At 40.8% G+C, this 17321-nt stretch overlaps 1 protein-coding gene and 1 long non-coding RNA gene across 12 annotated transcripts in view; one reads left to right on the forward strand and one right to left on the reverse strand.

The window, feature by feature from the left end:
• Positions 1 to 1283: 1283 nt before the first annotated feature.
• Positions 1284 to 4860, reverse strand: LOC115601380. The gene is made up of 2 exons (XR_003989324.1): positions 4765 to 4860; positions 1284 to 3857 (listed from the first exon to the last, which is right to left on the reverse strand). It is a non-coding gene; the product is annotated as an uncharacterized LOC115601380 (long non-coding RNA).
• Positions 4861 to 4936: 76 nt separating this feature from the next.
• The window catches only part of LOC115601377 (transcription initiation factor TFIID subunit 4-like), a 144969-nt gene continuing 132584 nt past the window's right edge, over positions 4937 to 17321 (forward strand). For all 11 annotated transcript variants that reach the window (XR_003989323.1, XM_030471294.1, XM_030471295.1 and 8 more), the window contains exons 1-2: positions 4937 to 6089; positions 9891 to 10063. Coding sequence is in view for 10 of the 11 variants with exons in the window: in XM_030471294.1 (XP_030327154.1) it covers positions 4973 to 6089; positions 9891 to 10063 (1290 nt within the window). In the remaining variant the exon portion in view is untranslated. The remainder of the gene's footprint in view (positions 6090 to 9890; positions 10064 to 17321) is intronic.

Here is a 17321-nt window from a genome sequence, read left to right on the forward strand (position 1 = left end):
AAGTTGTGGAGGTCTTGAGTGCTCAGGGAGCTTTACTGTGGTATGCTTTTAGCATGTCCTGGACTAACTGAAAGATTTGGGGTCAAAGTTGTGCAGTTAATTACTGGATATACATGTCCATTTCAAGTCCGTGGGACGTCACTGCTGAAAATCAGCATTTGTAACTCAGCTCAAAGTAAAGCTTTCCATCAAGTCCTGTGTAGGTGAGTACAGACAAATATTTACAATGACGATTAACTTCAAAACAAAAGTTCCTAAATTTCTGTAAGCTATGTATAAAAAATACATTTCTTTGCAACTTAAGTACATGAAACTAAATTTAGACATGTTTCTAGAATAGCTTTTGGATACTCTAGCCATCTTGGTGCTCTTCACTTTATGGAATTTATAGTTTTTAATTAATGCTTAAAATCAGCAGTTGAAAGAGTATTTTTACAGCACAAAGTGAATTTCAATTCTGTATGTAAAGACTTCTTTGAATTCATTTTAAGACGTTATCTCAAAGCCTTATCTAAACCTGGTAGGTACCATTTTAATATTAAATGTAAACTTAAGATAGTTAAATTGTATATTTGAAGGCACTAAAAGTGTGTATTTGAAATAAACCCATGTCATTTAACTAGGCAAATAGTGCTCCTTTCTAAGTGCTTTAATTCCTTTAGAGGTCTCCTGGTTTTGTCTGGGATAGCTAATTTCCTTTGCAGTACCTGATATGGGGCTGCTTTTTGGATTTGGTGAAACAGTGTTCGTAATACAGAGATGTTTTAGTTACTGCTGAGCAGCTTACAGAGAGCCAAGGACTTTTCTGCTTCTCACCCCATCCCACCAGTGAGTAGGCTGGGGGTGCACAAGGAGTTGGGAGGGGACACAGCTGGGACAGCTGACCCCAACTGACACAAGGGATATTCCATACCATATGGTGTCATGCTCAGCATGTAAAGCTGGAGGAGGAAGGAAGGGGGGGCCACATTTGGAGTGCTGGCATTTTGTCTTCCTCAGTAACCATTAACATGTGATGGAGCCCTGCTTTCCTAGACATGGCTGAACACCTGCCTTCCAATGAGAAGTGCTGAATGAATTCCTTGTTTCGCTTTGCTTATGTGCTCTTTATCTCAACCCATGAGTTTTCTCACTTCTACCCTTAAAATCGTCTTCCCCATCCCACCACAGGGTGGGAGGGTGAGCGAGTGGCTGTGTGGTACTTAGTTGCCAGCTGAGATTAAACCACCACTGTCCTTTTTGGTGTCCAACATAGGGCACAAAGGGTTTGAGATAACAGCAGATGTGGCTGGGATGTGCTAGATGGAATTTATAGCTGTTACTGCTGTTTAGCTATTAACTGACAGCATGCTGTGCTTGCCATGGGGCTTGCTTGCCTTACTGTGTATCAGTGTTGCGCTCATTAGTGGCTGCTTTTTGCTTTCGCTGCTTGGTGTCCTGCTTATCATCTGACTCTGCTGTGCCTGGGAACATTTTGATAACAGCAATGGCAATGCGCCTGGGCTGGCAGATGGCCAGGGCATGGCTGCTGTTTCTGTGCTGTTTCTGTGCTTACTGGACAGGCTGAAACTCCAGTGTGAACTCAAGGCAAAGGCACTGTGACCTGTCGATCAGTCCACATAGGAGCAGGACACCCTGAACCATCTGTGGCTATAGATAAGTCCATGCCAGAGCAGGTACACATCTTGAAGCATCTATGGCCCTCGTTATTTCTGGGCTACAGCAGGTATACCTCTGAAGTGATGCAGCTCAGGGATGAGTCCACGCTGGAGGAGGTACACCTTGGAGCATCAGTGGCTGTGCAGGAGGTCATGCTGGAGCACCTCAAAGCATGCACCCAAGGATAAGGCTACAACAGAGCGGGTACATCTGTGGCTAAGGCCATGCTGGAGCAGGTTTATTTCTGAAGGGGCTATGGGTTATAGGGCCGTGCTGGAGCAGGAACATCTCTAAAGGCATTGTGACCCATGGACAAGGCCATGCTGGAAGAGGTGCACCTCCAAGCAACTGCAGCTATGGATAAGTCAATCTGCAGCAGGTATTCCCCTGGAGGCACTGGCTTATAGATAAGGCTCCCCTTGGGGCAGGTACACCCCTAAAGGACTGCAGTCTGTGGGCAAGTCCTAACTGGAGCAGGGGCAAGGGGAGGAATTCATTGCAATATTAAACCCTATGGTGCGGTCCAAAGGGACCAGGCGTGCAGATTGTAAGGGAAATACCTTTAAACTGTTGTAAGCAATGATTTGAGTTGGATGTTATAGGAATTATTATAAGCATGTAAATATTTGAAAAAGATTTTTATAATAAAGGAATTAGTACAAAAGTCCACCAAGATTCAGTTCTTTACCACGTCTCAATCCCTACGTAGAAGCACAAGCCCAAAGCCAGCTTCAGCAACAAGTTTACATACATTCTTATGTATGTCATAACTTCTTGACTTGAAAGGAGTCCAACGTGAATCAGTGTACATCATGTTTTATTAAATTATTCTATTATACTTCCTTATTCTGTGTGTTTATATATATAAAATGGCTCAATTAAGAAGAGGTGAGTGGGAAGAAATATGAATTCATGTTTTACAGATTACCCACCCACAAGTGTACTTTAAAACTGTAATTAAAAGTAGGTAATTTTTCAAGTTTTGAAATCTGTCGCATAAATCATGACTTGCCACTTTCTCCCTCTGGTGGGAAGATTACTTTTTATCTTCTGAAGTCACAAAGCAATAAAATTTCCTTCTGGGTGTGGTTTTTTTAATGGAGACACCCAGTTTAATGCCATAGTGTTAGAAAAATGTATACAAAAACTTTTTCATATACAGGACTAGTTGCAGAATCGTATGTCTAGCTCTTCATTACAAAAACTCTGGAGGTGGTGGTATTCAAATCAAGTCCAGGATCAAGGGAAGTAAGTGAAGGAAGCATGGAGTCTTCTCTGAAATTAATAAAATGTGCAACTCTTAAAGTAATACTGGATAGATTCTGATTTTTTTTTCAATACAAATGAATATTCTGTATTTTTGTGCAATAGCAAATTGAGTCATAGTCTACTAGTACATATTAATTAAATTTCCAGGTAGAAACATTTGTTAAAAGTCCAATTCAGCTGTATCATTCCATAAAAACAATACTCATTTGCTAAGCAAATTTTTGATGTATAGATCTCCTGTGTACACTTAACACTGGTTTTCATAAGCGCTACTGTGCTTATGTACAGTCACTGTGCTTATGTACAGTCACTTACTGCGCCGTCTCCTATTTATACATCCTGACCACACCTTTGGGCTTTCAGTACTTTTACTGGCCACTTGATTTAAGAAATACGTACTGGTTTAATTTCAGGAGACTTGTAAACTTAATTAAACTGGCGAACCTATTTTTAATCCATTTTAAAAGCAGATGAATTTTGATTCATCATAAACCTGCTCCTGTGGGTATAAGCAGACAACCAGGAAAAACTACCCCAGATAAAAGTGTAACCTACATTGAGAGGAAATGGATGGTAACAAGCCAGTTATTAGCAGTCTAGTGACTTGACAAGTCACACAATGTCTGACTTAACAGATTGAGCCTGAGAATGGAGAAGAGTTGTGCATGCATACACTGTGAGCCCTTCACTCATTTCCATCAGTACCTCATACAATTGAAGATGGGGTTTTCACCAGTGCACCTTTTCTAATTGTATGGAAATTCCTGAAAAATCACAAAATGGAGAATGAGTCACCATTTCAGGCCACAGCAGCAGCTCAAATACGTTCAAGTTTGCAGACATCCAAGTTACTGCAGGCTGGCAGAGACAGATAATGGAATCTAAGCTGTTTTCTGCTGGCAGCCTCACGAATCCATGGTAGTTATCACCTGTGTGCAAGAACAGATGCAATGAACTGTGGGCAATGGTTATTCGTAGGGGGATAATTATTTATTTTGAAGGCCCCATCAAAGAAACTGCTCTGTCATTAGTCAAAGAAATTATGGTTTAGGACCACCATCTTTCAAATGGTATTTCTGAATGCGTGAGGCAAGCATTGATTGGAAAAGGGCGTACAGGAGCGCAATGGCAAAAGCGGTAGTATCAGAATGAGCTACCTCAAATTTTCTGTGTGGATGCTGAGGGAATACAGTACGCCTGAACAGCTGCTATGATGATGCAAAGAATCTTATTTTTGGTTTACAAGTCTTCTGTTAACAGCGTCCACATTAGGAATTGCATTACTGCAACCATTCTTGTCTAGGTGAAGCTGTAGCTTTAAACACTCTGTGCGCTTCTTAGGATTTCAAACCGCTTCAACAGCACATGCAGTTACCTCCTTTGAAGGAGGTGGTGTCAGGCACCTGAGCCACTACAGCTGGCTGAACGCATGCTTTCAGTTCTCCCTAAGCAAGAAGAAAATTGTCCTGGCTGCAACCATCCTCACAGGGTATGAAGCGAAGGCAAAGAGCGTAATTACGGCAGCTCTGCTACCAAAAGATGACATGACTGCGTGACATTTCAATTCCCAACGGGCAAGCTCACACCTCTCTTTCAGCACCAGGGCCTCCTCCGAGCATCAACCCTCCCTGCCAGAAGTCCTTACAGACACAATTAACGGCAGGCTCCCACACGCACCACCCGCCAGCACCGCCGAGGTACCTGCCCGGACAACACTGCCTCTTCCCGCGGCGGCCGGGGCGCAGCCGACCGCGCTCTCACCAACTCCCCCGGGCCCTCTCCCTCCCGAGGCCGTTGCCCGGTCAGGCCGCTCCTGAGGAGCGCTGCGGATCTCACCGTGCAGCGGGGGAGCCGGGCGCACGCCGGGTCACTCAGCTCCGGCAGCCGCCTCAGCGGCCCCCGCCGCGCCGCGCCGCGCTCCGCCCCGCCCCAACGACGGGCGGGTGAGGGGGGAGGAGGAAGCCGGCCCCTCCCGGCATGCCCGGCGCGCGGCAGAGGCCGGTGCGCTTGCGCGCTGCGCGGCCGGCTCCCAGCTCAGCGCAAGATGGCGGCGGGCGCCTCGGACCCCCTGGAAGAGATGCTGCTCTTCTCCGAGGAGGTGGACGAGAAGGCGGTCAGCGATCTGGTGGGCTCCTTGGAATCGCAGCTGGCCGGCGGCCGGAGCTCCGCCGAGGCGCCCCAGCCCAGGACCTCCGCCCCGTCCCAGCAGCAGCAGCCGCAGCAGCACCAGGGGAGCCTAGCGGGGGGCAGCAGCCCCGTCCGGCAACAGCAAGGGCATCCCGCGCCTCCTCCCGCTCCCGTGGCAGAGGAGGCGGTGGCGGGGTGTCCCGGAGCCGCGGAGAGCCGAGCCCCTACTCAGGGGCAGCTCCCGTCCCCGTCCCCCCCGGCGGCGGCAGCGGCGGCGGCAGCAGCGGCGGCAGGGAGGGGAGTGAGTGTAAACAGTAGTAGTGTGCAGCAATCACATGGAGCGGCTCTCCTCAGCAGCGGCGGCAGCCCCGGCGCGCCCGCCGCCCCTGCCCCTCCGCAGCCCGCCGCTCCTCCGCCCTCCGGCGCCCCTGCCCAGCCTGTCAACAACCATGTGGCTGCCGGCGCCACTGCCCGGGAAGCGGGGAGCCCCAGCCCTGGCGGCAGCCCGCCCGCCGCCGACAGCACGCTACCACCGCCGCAACGCAACGAGGCCGCGGAGGGGAGCGGGACCCCGGCCGGGGGGGGCGGGCCGGCGGGAGTGGCGGAGGGTGCTTCTGCTGCCGCCACCGCGCCGCTCCCCGGCGAGGCGGCGCCCAACGGGGAGGGTGCCGGGGGCCGGCCGGCGGCAGTCCCACCAGTCAGCAGCCACGGCAGAGCAAACGCCGCCACGGCACAGATAAAACCCGCGCACGGCCCGCTCCCTGCAGTAAACGCACTCAGTAACTCCGCCAGCCCCGCGCCCGCCGCCCCGCCGGGGCAGGGCTCGGCCGCCAACTGCGCTCCGCCGGTCCCCGCAGCGCCCAAGCCGGCAGTCAGCGCTGCGAAGGCGGGCGCTGCCCCCCTCGCCGCCCCCCAGGCTCTTTCGCCCCGTCCGGCACTGGGCGCTGCGCCCAGGATCGTTGCCCCGCAGCTGATCATGAGGCCGCCGCACCAGACCACCATCCAGCTGCCCCCCGGCTTCACCATCCCGCCGGGTAAGTGAACCGCAGCAGCCGCTCGGTATTACCTTTTTTCTCTCTTTTTTTTTTTTCTCTTTATTTTCATTCCCCAAAGTTGTCTTCTTCGCGCTGCTCGACGCGCTGGAAACAGAAGAGGCACCTGTCTGAGGGCGACGTCTGACAAACAGGCTGCCGTTAATGAGGGTGTAATTGGTACGGGACGGGCGGTTTCTAGTGTAATGTAATTACGACTGTTGTGTGGTGAGTTACTTGTTCTGTCCTGGGGTGAGAGCGGCAGCCGCGGTAAGTTATTTTGGAACGGTGTAGTGAGCAGTCGCGCTCCAGATAAAAAGCTGGGTGTTAGCGAAGAATAACTTTATACATGCCTTGAAGGTCTCTGTTTTCTGCTTGACTTCTGATAGACTTGAAAAGTTTTCTTTCTTCAAGGAGCGTCTTCTGCTGTGAATCAGGCGGCAAGATACAGACTGATGTGCATAATTTAATCTAAAATTTTTAATTTCAGCAGGTGTGATGGTGTCATTCGCTGCTGCGTCTGGGCAGTCTTTACATCACCGGATTTTATTTTCAACTCTGAAGTAATGGTTACATAGTTTATTCTCCTCTTAGTTTCTTAGTTGTCATTACTAAGAATGTAAGTTCAGCAAGGTTGCTAACTAACCAAAACAGCATCCCTTCATCCTGGTGATTCGTGTTCTAATTGTGTATTGTTTCAGCTGGAATTCTGAAGGATTCTGTGGTCCCCTACTTAGATTTTCATGTTGCAAAAAGTTAGTAACTTTACGCTTTCTTGGTTTAGGAGAGGATTTAACATTTGAACTGGTTTTGATATATTTTTACTAGTACTATGAATAGGATGATAATATGGGGAGCTATTTATGTAGTCTGAAACAACTTCTTCCACCATGTTTCTTAAAATATTTGATATTTATTAGCTAAGTGTAGCAATAAAATTAGCTAAGTGTAGCAAAAGTGTAGCAAAAATGTGTAGAACCTCACTTCTAAGTGAAGTTTTAGTAGTTCTATATTTGGCTGTAGTTTTTGAAAGTCCTCCTCCAGATTCTAATGCTCCAAACATAAAAAGCTCAGTGGTTTCAAACAGGTAGGAGGTTGCTATTCAGACTACATTAGTGACTTTAGCCTTTGATTTCCCATTGTTTACCTGTTTGATAATTAGTATACATATATGATAATATGTATCGTAACTTTGCATACAGTTGCTGAAGTTTCTTGTGTCGATACTTCGTTCTGTTACTTAATTTTCAAACAGAAGAGGGAAAACGGTGCCCTTGAAAGCAGTCTGGTCCAAGATTTAGAAAACGTTATGGAAATAATACTGTGGAAGGTTATAATTTGAATTTGATTTTATTACAAGTCAGCTTGAAATCCATTGTATTTTCATAAACAGTAAAATCGTATGTTCCAAAATGAAGTTATTCAGAAAATACGATGTTATTTTTGAGTTTTTCATTTTTAAAATTGGTGGATCATTTATAATTAATTTTGAAACTCTCACATTGTAAACTTCTGTCTAAAGCAGAAATTTAGAATCAGCTTTTGACAATACGTTATTTTAGCATATAATAATCATAAGTTGTGTGTTTTATCTTTATGTGGCTGACAGGGAAAAATAATCTCATGATTTAACCAGATTCTAATTTGTATGTGTTGTTCGGTAAAAGAAATTTCAAGTCCTCCAAACTGAATTATAACATTAATAAATGAACATTTATGCATCTGTAGTAGTAATTATGTCTACAACTTTTATTGAAACTGTGGCTCGTGTTGCAATTAATTTGTCCTTTCCATTCATTATTTTTTATTTCAGAATTGGTTTTAGAAGATTGGAAGATAAATTAACACACCTGTGAATCTGTGTAATGGAGATAGAATGTGTAGTTTTTTAATGCGTGGTAGGCATTATCCTATGAGGATTTTTATATGAGGTTCACACATAGTCAGAGGAGGGATACTTGTTTGGCCAGTTGGCAACGTACTGGTATTTTTGTTTCTGGATGGTTTAGGAATGGCATATACCGAGTACATAATCTGCTTACAGAATTATCTGCAAATATAGACCATGAGGCTTGGTGCTTAAATGGCAGATGGACCTTAAAAAATATATATATATTTTAAAAGAGTTTTTGTGGGTTGTTTTTTTTTTCAGCTTTTCTTTTAAAAATTGCTATCCGGGCTTAGAAAGAGAGTTATGAACATGGCTTTTGGATGTGGCTCTTCCTGTAGAGCTCGGTGCCTTTAACCTTAAAGCTTGATTTCCAAAATTCTTTAGTTTGTAGTGGCAGAAATTTGGCTCCTGTTTGTGTTTTTAGCAAGGAGGATTGCCTGGAAGCACCTAAGGCTATGAGAGTGAGGGCTTTTGTTGGTGCTGCAGTTTGCTCACTTGTTCATCGCACGATTGGGATTTGTATTTCTATGTTGGAGACTGAAAGAAAAACTTTCTTGGTATAGGTTACATCTGAAATTTTTACTTGCTTGTTATAATAGTGTTGGATTTCTTTATCCTGGTGGTATGTTGCAAGCCATGTCCCTTTAATGAGGTGGGGTTTTTTTTCCCATGAAGTTAATTAGAAGTGGGTGTATGCTTTTACCACCTTTATTTTCCCTTGAAAAGTTAAAAAACATACATGAAGCAATTTGCACATAGGGATAAGTTGTAGAAACAGTGTCTACTGACTCTTACCAACAGGACAAAAGTGACTTCCTAGATTCTTGTGTTTTTTGGTTCTCTTGTAGTTGCAGTCAGGATATTTTTCTGTTTATAGACCCATTGTACCCTATCTAGGTTAAACTATTAAAGTGTATTCTGGAACTAACTTGGAAATTCTTTTTAAATAATCTGGCTGGGGAATTGCTGCTTAATAATGAAGCACCTTACATGCTTTGCAATGATCCTGAGTAAGCATGAAGCTCCAGCTGATTTAGGGACCGAGTTAGCCATTGTCTCCCCTTTTCTGAACTGCTAATTGTGGAAAGCTTGAGACAAAGCTTAATGGCACTGGCTGTGTTGTATAGAAGGCCTCTATTTGTGAAATGTGTTACCAGAAAATAATCTGGGGGGAAAAGAAAAAAAAGATCATTTACCTCCAAAAAGTATTAGATAGCACAAGTACTCTGCTAATTTTAAAGCAATTCCTTTGGTGTTTTCTTAAAATACCTGCACTTGTATCATTTTGTGTTGAGGAGTGGCTGTGTTGATTCTCTGGATTTGGCAATATTTTTTTCTTGATATCTAAACCACAGGTAGTGCCTCCCAATATGGTGATGATGGGTACCAAATAAATTCATCTGTTAATGCTCAACAATTAACTAGATCTCAAGTATTGTGTACTCAAAAATGTGGCTGGCCTGATATTTGCATGTGCACATCTCCTAAAGCTGTTGTTTTCGTAAAGCTGTCATGTCATTGTCCCTGCTATGTTCATACTGAATTCTATTCTCAGCTACTAGATAATCATTATAGTTTAATTGTAATGAATATTTCTTTCTAATTTTATTCTGCTGACCCTGACTAGACTGCTGAAAGCATGCCTATACACACAAGTGACCTTTTTTTAGTCACTGTTATCCATAAGCTACAGTTATTCAAATTCCAAACTGAATAGGGTATTAGTTTTTGTCTGCTGGTGGGGGCTACTTTTCTTCTTTGAAATAACATCTCATGCTACACCAGAATAAAAAAAGATACAGTGTAAAGAAAAATATACAGTGCTATCCGTAAGTTTTACTTGTACTCCTTAGTTAGATAGTACCTTATATATTATTCTTTATTGTATATTATTGTTACTTTGTTCTCATTAGGTATGGTCTTAGTGCGCACGGATGCTGGACAGCTTGTAATGGTGCCTCAGCAGGCTCTAGCACAGGCTCAGATGCAGGCTCAAGTACACACGCAGGCACAGGGTCCTGCCAGCATCTCACCGAGACTCTCCGTGCCCACAGCTGGCCCTGTTTTTCGCCTGTCAGCAACTCAGGTATGTCTGGCTTGATTTCACTTTACTTTTGTGCATTGTGTTTTCCTCTGTCTTACATATTGTTAGTTTATGTGTGTTTGCAAATGGGCTTTCCTTTCCTTTTTTGTTGTGGAAACACTAAATACCTTTTCAAATGCAGTTTATTTTCTGAGGCCTAGGATTACATTTTTTTCTCATATTTCAGGAAAAAAGGTAAATCTACTTTACAGAGTCTCTGAAGACCTTGTTCAGACTGTGAGATCATTGAAGGCTAGAAGGCTCAGTCTTAGCCTAAACTTAGTTTGGGCTATATGCTACTGGTTCAGTAAGTGCCCCTTGTTCCTCTGAATCAGAAGCGCTGTGATCCTGACATGCTGAATGGATGCACAGGATAGCTAGATTTTAATAGAAATTAGCAAAGAGAAAGCCAAGCACATTCAATACAAGGATTTGCAGGAATTAACTTTTCAAATGACACTTTATTAAAAAGAAAGGTTTGATTCCTTTGCTTCACCTCTGAGTGTGATAGGTGTATGCTTAGTTTTGCCTGTGTCATAACTACATTTCCTTTTGTATATGGATTGACAGGATAATGGGCTTCCTTACCCCAAACTCTTCAGTGGAGTGTGCTTGTTGCAACTCAGAAGTGATGTGTATCCAAGAGTGAAGGGGTATTGTTTTTTAAATTACTTAGTAGGCTGCATTGGTTTAAAATTGTTTAGGGAGGCTGTTTAGCTTCAGGCTATTTGGGGCTAGAGCTGAACTATCTTACTAAAATGTAGAGGCGAACAGCTTTGGATGTTAGTACAGGGCAGCTGTGCTGTAATAATGATAGGCAGAGTTTAAGATAGCTTTGCCCAAGGTCTGTATTTGCAGAAGTGGTAAGTAATTCTGAATGGAAAGAGATGAAGAGGTGCCTTTATAATTTTTTAATTGATGGTTGTATAGGTTGCTTGAAATAACTAAAATGTGTGTTTCCCGATGTTTGACATTTGATTACTGTTCTGTTACATGCTTTGTGCATTATACCGTATTTGTCTAAAAGATTAGTAAGTTTAATTCAAAAGTGAAAACAGTGATAAACTTTTCAGAAGAGAAAGAACCAGAACAAAATTGGAGAATTGAAAATAAATTACTAACATGAGGCAATCTAAACCACAGGGTAGCCAAGTAGAATGTAAGTTTTAGAAATGAGTATCACTAGGAGGATGGTAGCTCAATGGAATGCATCTCGGAAAAGACACAAATAAAATCTGGAAGCACTTGAAGGACTTTACGCTCTCAGGAAAGAGATAAGTGCATATTGGATGGAATTTGTAAAAGGACTCTTCACAGAAAAGGCAGACATTCAAGGTTTAAATCTGTGATATCTGGGAGTATAAGAAAACTTGTAGAAGCCTTCAAAGATAAATTTACTTGAGGAAAAATACACAAGGAGATAAGCCTGTATTAATTTTGAGATTTTTTTTTTTTTTTTTTTACAAGTTTGATGACACTGAAAATCCAGACAAGTTGTTCTTTTGAGTTTATCTGTCTGTCTGTGTTTGGGGCTTTCTTTGTAAATAAGTACAATCAGTTCTTTAGTAGTGAACTACAAGGGACTGTATGGCGCACATTCTAGCGAAGGATCCTGAGATAAGTGCATAGCATAAATGCAAAACAGAAACTGTGGGGTGGGACTGTGCCAAGAATATGATCTCAGTCTGTTAAAATGAGTTAGTTTTAGCTGTTTCTGTTTCATACTGTTAGTTTTCATGTAATACATTGTAATCATGTTGTGGCCAGCATACAGAATTAAAATTCAGAGTGGAAACATTCATAGCAAATTAAATATTAAATTGTCTGTAGTTTGAAAACATTTGAGGAATGCATCTTTATTGTACATAGAGAAGCATACAAAAATGTAGACTGACTGCTTGGCTATGTGTGTTCAGTCTTTATTAGAAGACTGGGGTTTGAATCCCAAAGTCAACCTTAAGATGTGTGCACAGCAAATACTGGAAATTGATCATGTTGGCCTCAGGCAATTATAGGAAGCAGTTAAAGTTGCAGGAAGAGTATAATCTGACCTGCTGGGTTTATATAAAACTAAATCTGTGAGGATATGGCATATTCATGTGTTTGTAGAGATATCTAAAATCTGAAGGAGTTCATGTATTAGAAAGACATAATTGTTTTTGTGCGGGGTTCTGCCCAGGTAAATACCCCACTGCATTACAGATACTTCTTTACATGTGTTAGTGTTAATAAGCTGGTTGAAAACAGAGAAGACCAGCAAGACCTTACGAATGATGTCTTGCAGGATGCAAAAGTTTGATTATTTTAACATTGTGGGATTAGAATCATGGTATTGCAGCTTGTCAGGATTCATCTCCTTTGACAGATCTTCGTAGTAGCTGCCCAAACTGTACTGCATCATTTCTTTCTTTGTTGTAATTAGCAAGGATAAGAAATAATTAATATTGTCCTTGGGAAATTTGCATTGAACTTCCATGACTCTGCATGTGGTCTGAGGCTCTTCTTTCATTTTGACAGTGCTTATGTTTTATAAATGTTTGACCTTAACATTTAAAAATGATGGTCGGTGGCCTTTTAAAACCAGACAGTGAAGGTTTCAAGTCTAAAGGTTTATCATATTAGAATTAGACACTAGACTTTTATTTGATTAGGTGGATTATAACCAGAGTCCTTGGCTTTCTGGAGGAAAGCCCAATGACCATTATTATGCTAAGGTTTTAGAAGTGTCAGTTATTTGATTAGTCATTATGATTAATCAAGAAAAGGGATCCATTTTGAAAATACAGGAAATTGTATGTGCTGAAAAATAACTTTTTCAGTGAGTTTATGATTAAGCTTTTTTTCTTTCAGAATCAAATTCTGATGTGTCAGCTAAATTCTGTGAATTAAAATTTTCAATAGGAATTCAACAGGTATGGAAAATAGTGTCTTATGGGATTATGTCTTATAATATTCAAGAGTCCTAGTCTCCACAGTGACTGAAACAGAAGAAAACTGTGTGTGCCATTAGCTCAAGACAGACAAAATATAAACATTACTTGCTTGAGTCCTGCAAAATATTTTGCAAAGTTGATGAACATTGCAAGCTATGCAGTTTTTTACCTCTAGAACATCAAACGCCTATCTCTCTGGTATGTTAGTGAGATGATTGTTATTTTACTATGCAGAGCTCAGATTTACTATTATGGTTTTATTTAGCTATTTCAAGGTAGTTTTATTTGAATTAAAATGCAGGGTGCTTTAAATGTGTAGAATTTAGTAACATATTTCACTGAATTTGTGTTTTACTCTATTTTACTTGTGTAGAAAGTCTGTGCAGGTGGTAACTTGCAGTCCGCTGTAAGTATTGTAGGAAATAGTAACCCATTGTGAAGAACATATCAGAAAAAGTCATAGGCTTCATGCTTCATAGGTAGTATGGTTGCTTTTCTTCAGCTTGTCCTAATTCCTGGCCACTGTCAGAAGTTATTCAGCTAGGTGATTGCTTTCAGTGTTAATTTTATATACACTTTAAATAATTATCATGTTAAGAAATGTGTTAGGAGCTATATAGTTAGATGTAAAACACAGGTTATTAAATAACATGCTAAGGAAATTGCAAAAGCTCAAGGTTACTTTTGGCAACTCATTAAGTGTTGAGAGTGATAACTGGAGAATATAAAATGAATTATGAATTACTTTCTTTAAAAATATAAGAAAGATTGTCTGATAAGTTACCAAATTTGACAGCTGTTTGAATCACTCCCCTTGAGAACTAAGTAATTCTTCCTTCACTTGCAAAAAAGGAGGAGGGGTACATAAGGCAATGTTAAAATGCGCTTGGGTGAGATTGACTTGGTTGGTACGTACAGAGCTGTCCGGGTTCTAAACTTCTGCAGCAGTTCAGAGATTTTCTTCTCATATCCTAGGCTGTCATTTGCCAGATGTTCTCCCATCTGTTTGGGAGGAAAAAGAATTGGGTTTCTTGTGAAAATTTCTTCAGCTTCAGCAGCCAGGCCTATATCCAGGAAGGAGCCACCTTTCTCTGGGAACAATGAAAGCTCCTGAAATAGAGAAAGCGTAGTCTGTTTTCCCTTAGGATTTAGTATATGGGCTTAGGATAACGCTTTGCTTAAAGACAGTGGCTTTATCCTTACATGTTGCATTGCTGAAGGTTCAGAAGTCAAATACCTCTATACAGTAGTACTTACTTTTGCAGGGAATCAATACAGCCGTATGTTACAGGTGGGAACCTAGCTAATATTTAATTCTCTCTCATGACTGAGAGACATAACAAAGTATGTTTTTGTCACAGTCCATTCTGTAGAGTGTAGATGTTTATGTTCATCGTGACTGTTTGTAAGAAAGAGGCAGGAAAACATAGGTGTGCAGCTGTTCTGTGACCTTCATATTTGGCCACACCAGCGCGCCTGGCCAACGTTCTTGACATGGACACAGGGAGATAATGAGAAACTGCACGGCTCTACAAGTAAACATTCAGAGATCTGGCATAAAGCCGGTTGTTTTTCTAAGGGTATAAAGGCGGGACCCTCTTGTGGCTGAATCTGGAACCTCACCTATGGGTGTACGCACCGTGTAGGAATGGTCCCAATTACCTGAGACTCCCAGCATCGGCTGCAATGGGGCTTCCCAGCTTGAAGTGTGGGCCTGGATGATGATTTGGTGGTGACTGGTCACATATTTCTTCTTAATCTCTTTTCTCTCTGTGCAGTAATGACTTGATGCATTGCTGATTTTCCTCTGTACTTATGTATGTGTATATATATGATTTGCTTTAGTATGTAGAGATATAGTCCTTATATGCATTAGTGTGCTTATTTGCTTTAGTGTGCTTGTTTAATAAACTGTGCACATTATGTATATATTGTACAGCTAGGGTATGGTCGTTTTGTTGCATGCTGTGCGCGTCATTAGAACACCATCCTCTTCCTTTCCCAAGTTTAAGAAAAGATATTTTGATTGGAATGCCAAACACACAAGTTCAGAAAAATGAAGATACATAACTTCCCATTCATCCTATACTATTTTCTTCTGTACATATGCAGTGAATTCCTTACAGTCTGTGTGAGATAAATGCACAGAGATAAAAGCTTCATCTAGGCAATCAAGGCACAGAGTTGATGTTGCACAGCAGACGTTAGTCTAATATTTCTTACATTTTGAGCTCTTAACTTTGCTATTTAAGTTATTTTTTGACTTTTATTGTTTGTAATACCTTTGGCTAATTTTTTTGCAGCTTTTAGGGGCAGATGATGTAAGTTAATGTAGTACGGCTTTGGGGACAATTTTGAAGAAGATAGGCAAATCCCTTTTGTTCTCGACTCTTAGGTGGGTTCGTCTGTCGTTAGACAGTTATGCTCCTCTCAACTGCTGCTGTTTAAAATATGAATAAAAGCTGCTTGCTTCAATTCCTAGTGGAATTATGGAAAACTGGCTAATTAGGATAAGCAACTACCTTGTCAGAAGGGTTTCAGTTCTTATCAGTTTATTGCCAAGCTCAAAGGCTCTGGAGCGTGAGCATGTGTCAAAAAAGGATGTGCAATGTCTGAACCAGAGTTAGAAGTAGTGAAATGGATTCAATTGAAATAATCAGAATGTGTAAATAACAGAATAGTACAGAGAAAACAGTAATTCAGAGAAGTACCTGTAATAGGAAAATGTGCTTGATATTTTAATGATCTTTTACAATTACAGACTTCAGAGTTTCTTTAAATAAAATATTCAAGAAAAGCATAAATAACTGCAATTGTGCTATACAACAGTTTTAGTTTAGGTCCACTTATAAGATTGTATAGGACTGTAAGAGGGGGATATTGAATACAGCTGACAAAGCTTTTCAGGTTTTTTTTGGAGGAGGGGGGGAACATTGCGAGATATTCAAGTATATAAAACCAAAATATTTTTCATTATGAATATATATTCATCTTATCAGTGCAGCTATAAGAGGCTTGCCTTTTTTAAATTGGCATCTTAACGTTTTATATGAAAGTACTCAATCTTCCATTACTATTATGTTATTGTAATCTCTTGATGCGTTAAGAAGTGCAATTTTGTTGTACTGTGAATACTTTTTCAGTGATAATGTGCTTGTTTGAACAAAACATATTTAATGAAATTAAAAAAAATAAAATTTGGATGTTAAAAGCAAACATTGATTTAACTGTGCATAATTCTTATTGTACAATTTTTTCTTCATGGTTTTAGTTTCCTGTAAGTTTTGATTGACAATTTAAGCTGGATATTAAAAAATCATTAATGTTGCCAAAATTTAATCTGTTTATAGGATCTTAGTTAAGGTACAGGATTTTGAGGAAACAAGCTGTAATTTAATGGAACTTCAGTTGATCTTAGAAAAATTTTGTTCTGGATTCTTGTATTGCGAGCAGGTCAAATAAGCGGGGGTTTGCTGGAATTACTAGATTCTTCAGAGATAATAAGTAAATTTAGAAGTTTTCTAAAACTGATTGTTTGATGACATTACATTTTTGCCGCCACATCTTGTTTTGAAGCTTATACTTGTGAAATTATGAAAAATAGGTAGGTGCTGCCATCTAGTTTTTCTCTGTTGCATTTCTTTTGTTTACATTATTCATTTGTACAGTTTATGGCATTTCATGCTTTTGATGCAGATTGTTTGCTGGTTTTCAGTATCTTAATACCCAGTTGAGTTTATATTAATAAAAAGCAAAAAATAAGTTACATATTTAAAATTATTTTGAACTAAAATTATTTTATTAGTTACAAAATCAAAGTGCTACTGTCCATTGAAAATATAAAGTGAGTATCATACAGGAAGGACCAATGTTAGCCTCACCCATAATATCTTATTACAGAATATCTGTTATTGGAACTTACAAATCAGGGGAAATAGTGTATATTGAAACTTTCATTGTGTATATTGGAATTTTGGTCTTAAGAGTTTACTAATGATTTTGTTCCAAGTTTGATTCAAAATGTATTTTCCAGTATTCAGTTGCTTTGTATGTTTTTAGTGGTCAGAAAATGTAGTGTAAAGTTTGTTGGTTTAGGCCATCACAGGCGTGTGAGTGGGCTATTTAACAATTCTTTAACAATTCTTCTGTTACAAATATAATTACCAATCACTTGAGTTTTGTTTCTGTGGCGTAAGTAGGCCAATTGACAGATATGTGTATGTATTTTTTAAGAAAATGATAATTCTTTTCTAGCTTTATTTCTTCTTGCTTTAGGCATTTTCTAACTTTCTTCTTCAGAATTTCAAGTTCATGATCCAAACTTCACT

This window comes from Strigops habroptila, chromosome Z, assembly GCF_004027225.2.
Source record: "Strigops habroptila isolate Jane chromosome Z, bStrHab1.2.pri, whole genome shotgun sequence".
Classification (NCBI taxonomy): domain Eukaryota; kingdom Metazoa; phylum Chordata; class Aves; order Psittaciformes; family Psittacidae; genus Strigops; species Strigops habroptila.